The sequence below is a fragment of the Vitis vinifera genome, chromosome 18, assembly GCF_030704535.1.
Source record: "Vitis vinifera cultivar Pinot Noir 40024 chromosome 18, ASM3070453v1".
NCBI classification, from domain to species: domain Eukaryota; kingdom Viridiplantae; phylum Streptophyta; class Magnoliopsida; order Vitales; family Vitaceae; genus Vitis; species Vitis vinifera.
In genome coordinates this window covers 11499264-11506819 of record NC_081822.1, presented here as the reverse complement: position 1 = coordinate 11506819, position 7556 = coordinate 11499264, and the positions used below count along the sequence as shown (strand labels likewise).

General features: G+C 34.6%; 1 protein-coding gene across 3 annotated transcripts; it reads left to right on the top strand.

The window, feature by feature from the left end:
• The first annotated feature begins 213 nt into the window (after positions 1-213).
• Positions 214-6768, top strand: LOC100264255 (SH3 domain-containing protein 2). Of its 3 annotated transcripts, none has more exons than XM_002279526.4 (10): positions 214-588; positions 2366-2488; positions 2568-2637; positions 2722-2873; positions 3510-3611; positions 3921-4121; positions 4573-4635; positions 5247-5399; positions 5496-5570; positions 6440-6768. In XM_002279526.4, exons 1-10 carry the CDS (start codon positions 529-531, stop codon positions 6545-6547), a joined length of 1107 nt encoding a protein of 368 aa, XP_002279562.1. In that variant the 5' UTR covers positions 214-528; the 3' UTR covers positions 6548-6768. The 3 variants fall into 3 exon arrangements, with proteins under 3 accessions (XP_002279562.1, XP_010664760.1, XP_010664761.1); XM_010666458.3 differs by having other exon boundaries at positions 215-588; positions 5496-5635; positions 6440-6498; XM_010666459.3 differs by lacking the exon at positions 5496-5570 and having other exon boundaries at positions 215-588.
• Positions 6769-7556: the final 788 nt, after the last annotated feature.

Genomic DNA, 7556 nt, shown 5'->3' with positions numbered 1-7556 from the left:
TTAAAAAATTTAAATTTATAAAAATTAGACATATTTAACGGAAGCTTCGGGAGGTCAATGAAATTAATCATTTTTCAATATTACTGAATGAATAGGATGAGTAAAATCGGAATTTGAAAGTAACCATTCTTTCTAAAGCCCATTTAAGAAGCGAAGGAAGGAATCGCAATTTTGTTTTCAAAACATGCTTTGAAAACTTCTCCTCCACAAAGTAGAAAATAAAACCAAATCCCATGAAATCATCACACCCGGTGCTTTTTCCACAACTTTTTCTCCCAACATGGCAAGACGTGACTAACACCCTACAATAAACCTCGCCAATAGACAGCTTCCACGTGCCACTCCCGCTCCTTTCGACTTCGCGACTCAAAAAGCCCCTGCATCTTGTGTTGAGTGGTATAAATTTAAAACAACATTTTTATTTTGAGAAACAGTTTTTCAAAAACATTTCGATTTTGAATTTTGAAAATTCGTTTCTGTTGCCAAATATTTGGGAGTTGAAGTCCTCGACCTTTTTCATTCTCTTGAATGGAAGCAATCAGGAAGCAAGCCACAAAGATTATAGACCAGGTCGCAAAGCAACAGCAGGTATTAAAGAAACCCTAACGCCCCGTTTGGTTGCCGAGAAAATGTGGGAAAAAGGATGTGAAATATTTGAATATTTTTAAAACTTGTTAAGGCTAAAGTGGCTGTTGTAAGATTCTGAATTTTCTTTGTGCTGTATTTTCATATATTTTTTCTGATTCTTGTGCGCCTCTTGTTTATATGTTCTGTGCGATAGACTTTCTTAGCAGGTTGAAGCTTTCTATTTATATGATGAGATTATCTTTGTCTTCATTTCAGTAGTGGTGACCTGTGTCATGATTTAATATATTCTTTGTAGTCTAGCTGTTGAAGCATTTAAAGGTGGTATACAGTTTTGAATGTTATAACCGTGCTGTCTAGGGTTTGGAGATTGGTATTGGGATGTGATTTGTCTTTTCTTTATTACTTCATGGAACATGGGTGTTGTGTTCTTTGTCTTGTAAATTTGAAATGAAAATTTTGATATTTGTGGATTTTAAATTCATTCAAGACTGGTGATGTGGGAGAGTTGGAATAAAAGAATAATGTTTGGATTTGTAATTTACACTTCCAGTAACACATGGGTTTTACTATTTTCAGAAGCAAATGAACTGAATCGAACCAGTGGTTCAGTAGACAGGATATATCATGATTTGACCTAAATAGTAAACAAACGTTTGATATAATATCAAATTTTTGTACTAAACCTTTACATGGATTCTTGGTTATGATGTATAATGCACATGCACTAGCTCAATTTTTATACACTTACTATTTTCTTTTTCTGCATCAAAGAAATTTATTTGGTGCATAGTGTCTTGATGTGTTAACAAACACTTTGTTCTGTTGTTCCTCTGGTTTCCTCTTGCAGTAAAATTCAGTAGGTTAGTGTCGATTGGAAGTGTATTATTTCTTGAAAGGTCTTCTAAATACATGTCTAGGATCAATATGTTTCAATGCAACATTTCCTGAAAGATTTTCATTATTATTTCCATAAGTCTGTAGCTATGTCAATGGTTATCTGACCTTGAAGTTTCCCTAAGCTTTATTATGTATTTTAAGGTTGCTTTGGGAAAATATTTGTTTACATCCGAACTTTGTGTAATCTGAGGAAAAGTTTCATCCATAGAAACAAATGAATTCTTGGTTCCTCTCCCTACACATGGTACCTTATGCACTCTGCTTACTTGGTTTTACAATTGAAATTTGGATAAGTTATCTATATTATTTTCTCGTACTGTTGCCTATTGAAAAAAATTATTTTCTCATAACATCAAACTAAAATATGCAAGTATGAAATAATGCCTTTGCCTTCATCTTAGGACTGGCATGCCACACAAGCAACATTCAAGTTAGAAATGCAGTTCTTCTTGATCTGCCTGGTCTTATGCTCAACTTGTGCAAATGAGCATGAACATGCAGTTCCATTTATTACTTGTTCAAATAATGCAGTCTGAGATCCATGGCTTCTTATGTATTGGTTTCATGGCCATGTGTTCCTGTCCTATTGATTGTTGTGTCAGTATCGACGGGTCTTGTATTTTCTATCCACCCCCTCCTGTTGCTATCTGGTGATGTGATGCTTCTCCTGGAAATTTGTTTGGATGTGATGGCTTTTTATCTGTTTTATGTACATTTCTTATTAGTTTTTGACTCGTCTTTATATTTCATTTGTTGCCACTTCACCAGTTTCATTAGTTCCTCGTCTCTATGGTTATACTTTTTCAAATGTATACGAGTTTCTGAGGTTTACTTGGTGGCTTTGCTGAAAATTATGATTGATGTTGAATTTTGATGCCAGGCTGTTCTCAAGCAGTTTTCTGGTGGTGGTTATGGTGGCCCAGATAATGTCCTCACTGATGAGTCAGAACTTCAGCAACATCAAAAACTTGAGAAACTTTACATATCAACCCGTGCTGGGAAGGTTACACAATGCCTCTTACTTCTATGTAACTGTCCTGTATATTTCTTCTTAACCTTTGTATATCCTTTTCTCTCACTAGCATTTCCAAAGGGATATTGTCCGTGGTGTGGAAGGTTTCATAGTTACTGGGTCCAAGCAAGTTGAAATAGGTGAGCTGCTGAGACTGTTTTTCCTTTATTGGTATTTCATTTCATGCTGCTTTTTCATTTACGTACTTGCAATCTTTATAACAGGTACCAAGTTGTCAGAAGACAGCAGAAAATATGGTGTTGAAAACACTTGTACCAGTGGCAGTACCTTATCTAAAGCTGCATTAAGCTTTGCTAGAGCTCGTGCTCAAATGGAAAAGGAGCGTGGAAATCTACTGAAAGCTCTTGGCACCAAGGTTTGATCTGATGTTATTGTGACACTCATAAGTAAAAATATGCATGCGCAAAATATGTATTTAACAAGAAACAAAATGCCTGCTAGATTTAGTCCAAATTGTTGGAAATTATGTTGTTGAACATGTAGCACTACTTCCCTTGTAATTACAAAATCAAAACTATTAAATGATATTGGAAACATCTCATTCCACTAGATCTCTTACTGGGGGTTGCCCTACTCAAATCCACTTCATTATGGCCATGGTTGCTATTACATTGCTTCCATTATGTCGCATCATTTTTCTACCTCAACTTAAGTTATTATGAGTTATTTTCTCATTTCAATACGTTTGTCTTGGACTTTGTCACTTTCTCTGTATATAAGCCTTGTCAAAAAAGCCACTTGATTCATTAATCATTTTGGAGTTTAGAGCATGTACTGGGTGTATTGCATCTGAAGCTTGATTTGAAAGCATATTGCAGTTTGATGGAGGTTTGCGTTATTATTCTTTATAATTATGGATTATTTTTTACATGAACTACAGAATCAAATCGATTAAGACATATTTACATTATCATTCTAAATTCTCCATTTAATAGTCAGTTTTTCACCTTTATAATGTGTAGTTATCCAGTGTTTGATTCTTTATTTCCAGGTTGGAGAACCCTTAAGAGCAATGGTAATGGGAGCTCCCTTGGAGGATGCTCGACATCTTGCTCAACGATATGAGAGAATGCGAATGGAAGCTGAAGCTCAGGTAACGTTAGATATGAGACATTTCTTTATATCTGCAGTCTGCTGGATGCATCTTCCATTTCTTACCAAAATTTGAGCGATTCATTTCATTGTCATATTCCTGTTATTTCCATTTCAGCTTTATTATAGATGATTCTCAATAATGATTTTCAGTTTGGACCTATGAATCCCAAGTTCATGATGGCATTTTGGTACACTGTAAAACCTCTAAATAAATCTTAGTAGAAAAATGTAGATCACATGGAATTTTAAACTTACCTGAGATTACTCCTCCAAGATTGTCTTTACATTCTACTTTTCACCCAGACAGGCTATAGAAGTTTCCAAACGTCAAATTAAGGCGAGGGAATCCATGGGCAATCCTGATAATGTTTTGAAGCTGGAGGCTGCTGAAGCCAAGCTTCATGAGCTGAAGTCAAACACAGCAATATTAGGTAAAGAAGCGGTCTCCGCAATGGCAGCTGTAGAAGGCCAACAACAAAGGTTGACTCTTCAGCGAATTATTGCCATGGTAATACAGATTTTTTTTTTTTTTTTTTTTCAGTATGAGGACTTGTCCAAGTCTAGCTCAAATATGGATAATTGGAAATTGGAGTTGGAAAATTGTTTTTTCTATTATTTTAATTTTGTTCTACTTAGTATCCATTAGGATATACTTTCTATTCTTTGTTTTTAAAATCATAAACTTATATGTAAAAGTAGAACATTTTGTACAAAAAGTTTAGATTTATCTTATATCTTTAAAAATCACTCTCAAACATTTTAAAATTTGAGGTAGTAAAATTTTTTTGAGACCTTAATTTTTTTTAAACGGTTCTTAAAACCATCACTTTTTTAATATATGCATGTTAGAGTTCTTGTATCTTATATAAAAGTTCCTACTATTTTCTAATTTTAAAAACAAAAACAGGAAGTGTATTCAAACATATTCTTAGTTATTTATTTATTTTTTTGCATTGAAGGTTGAATCAGAGCGCAGTTATCATCAAAGTGTCCTGCAGATACTTGATCAGCTAGAAAGTGAGGTATGTATTAATTTTGCAAGTTCCTTTATGGTACTATAGCATCTCTTTTCAGTTCAGTTGCATTCATGTGTTGCTTTTGTACAAGGGTTTTTGAGTACATATTTTGCATGAAAAAACATATTAGTTTGATTCTTAATCAGAATTTTTGTTTGAAGAATTGTATGACTTGGAAGAAGAAGCTTGACCATGATAGTGCATGTAAAACACAATGTATGCTACTGGAAGAGGTTTCTTTTTCCTTTTTTTTTTTCTATTTATCTTTCTTATTTCGTTTTGGAATCATATCATTTTTTTATTAATGTGAAATAGTTGTATGTTATTGTGCCCATGCTTCTTGCAAATGTGTAGGTCATGTATATAACAAAAATAAATTGTTTTAGAAAATTAGAATTTTGAACACATCCATGAAGTGTCCAATACATGTCATGGAGTGTCTGAATGTGAGGTTCAGCCTAGACATGGCTCCTCTCTGCTGATCTGGATGGCAGTGAAGCCCAACCCCCTCCCCGCAATCTACCGCCTGAGCTAAGGGTCGGGGCCTGGATTTCTGTATGAACAATATTTTGCTGTTCCGAGTGGTGATGACATGCATTTTTTGTTGTTGACAACAGATGCTGGCAGAGCGTCAACGAATTGAAGCTTTTCCTAGTCCAACTGCAAATAATGCCATGCCTCCTCCCCCATCATATGATGAAGTGAACAATGTCTTTGCTTCTCAAACATACGGTGAATCAACTGGCAGCATGGGCTATTTCTTAGGAGAAGTAACTATCATTCTTGTCATCCATTTGTAATTATGATACAGAGTCCATACTTCTTGACTATTCTGCTATATATTATTTCATTTCATTTTACTGTAGGTCATGCATTCATTTCAAGCTGAATCTGATGTGGAGTTGAATTTGTCAGTTGGTGATCATGTTGTGATCCGAAAGGTTTTTCACCTTAGACTCCTCTTCTCATGGATACATTGATGCTTGCATATATTTGGAATTGAAGGGTAATTGTAACTTTTATCAGGACTTGATATAAAATATTCACTTCACAAGTTGTTCACTGAGGGTGTATGGATGAACACACAAACACAAAAGGTTCCTCTAATTGGTACTTCCAAAACAATCTTCTGCAATTCCTCTGTCATTCCTCCCACCTACCATCTGGGGCACCCAACTGTCAGTCCTGTGGTCACATCTTAAGGGCTTTTTTGTTGTTTGGTTTGTGAATTGCCAAATGCACTCTATTTTTATGTTGATGTTAGCATCCTTTGTCCCACTGTGATCTTCATTTAGTGGCGACAATTTGATTAGAGGATTCTTGGAAAAAATGATTGAAGAATAACTGTGTACAGGATTAGATTCTGATCCTGGGTGATGGAATCAGATTGTATGTGTATGAACCAAAGTATTCTCCTTCTCAAATTTCTTTTCATGTCATTTATGTTAGAATTATTTGGTAAAGGCTTGCAATCTTCTGATTTGGATTGGTATTTTTGAACTCAAAACCATGGCACCTAAGTTAAGTTTAATGGCCCTCCCCACTCCCTTTTATTATTATTATTATTATTTTATTTTAAATTTGGCAGCTGTTTTCCTTTTCCCTGTAATATGGGAAATTAAAACTTTATGGATACATTGCTTTATTGGATACCTCAATCCACCCAATGATAAAGTTTGCATTATATTTGTTCCATTGTCCTTTTCTTTTCCTTTTTGCAGTATATCTTGCTTATTCTTAGCATGTTTGGATTTGGTTATCTTTTATCCCAGTTCTTTTACGAGATCTGTTCACTTTCTGTGCTTGGCAGGTGTCAAACAGTGGCTGGGCAGAAGGTGAATGCAGAGGAAAAGCAGGTTGGTTCCCAGTTGGATACATAGAAAGACGAGAACGCGTTCTTGCAAGCAAGTTGGTGTGAGTCTTTCAAATCTTTTTCAAGTCTATGTTTCTCTTGCGCTTGACATACGTGGGATTAGAGCATTCATATCTTCTTTAAGTGGGATATGGTTTTTGGGTTATTTGTTCTTTGTCCATGGGCTGTAGTTGTTTGTGCTGCTTTTAATCTTATGCCCCATCAATGTAGATGTTTATATATCACAATGAAAGGAATGATTAAATCTTGTTTTTCTTTGATTCCTATACCTTGTTATTGTTCCTTGTTTAGTCATTTGGATTCCTTGTCCATTTATTTGGTGAAAGATTCCTTTCTGTACATCCTTTTACTTCTGATACTATGTGTATCTGTCAAGGGCATAGTTTCCAATATTGGTTCTATGTATTGCCTGAATGATTATATGATGAATTAACAACTCATTGAGATTTTAAAGAAAAGGAAAAAGAAAAATTCTTAAATTCATCAAGTCGTGAATTAAAATCATGGAATTCAAAAAATGGAAAATTATCAAAAAGGGCTGTAAATGTACAAGAAGCACTTATATTTTAATATTGTCTTCAAAAATTCACCTAACAGTCAATTCATTAAACAAAAGTGTAAAAATAGAAAAATATGAAGACCTTTTTTTTTTTGAAAAATTGATTTAAAAGGCTTGCAGGTTTTATATCATACATCCTTACTCATGAGCAATTTTCCCTTAAAAAGTTGAAAACCTGCAGTGTTGGTTGAACTGCTTTAATATGAAGGATTTGTCGCTGTTCTGCTCAGTTGCTGGAAATAGTAGGAAGAAGGCTGACTCAATTAATTAATGTAGTCTGTTTTATGATGTCAGCCCTCGATGTGAATGATTGATTCTGATCCTAGTCGATAGAATATTTTATTCGGCGTTATGTTATCTATAGTATCTAGACATTGTATTGGGTTTTGGGTGGGTTAGACCCCTTCAAATTGCATCCGTAATATGAAGTAATAAAACATATCTCTATCATAATTGGACCCTAATTATGCTCCATTTTGTTTTGTTTTGCTTTGC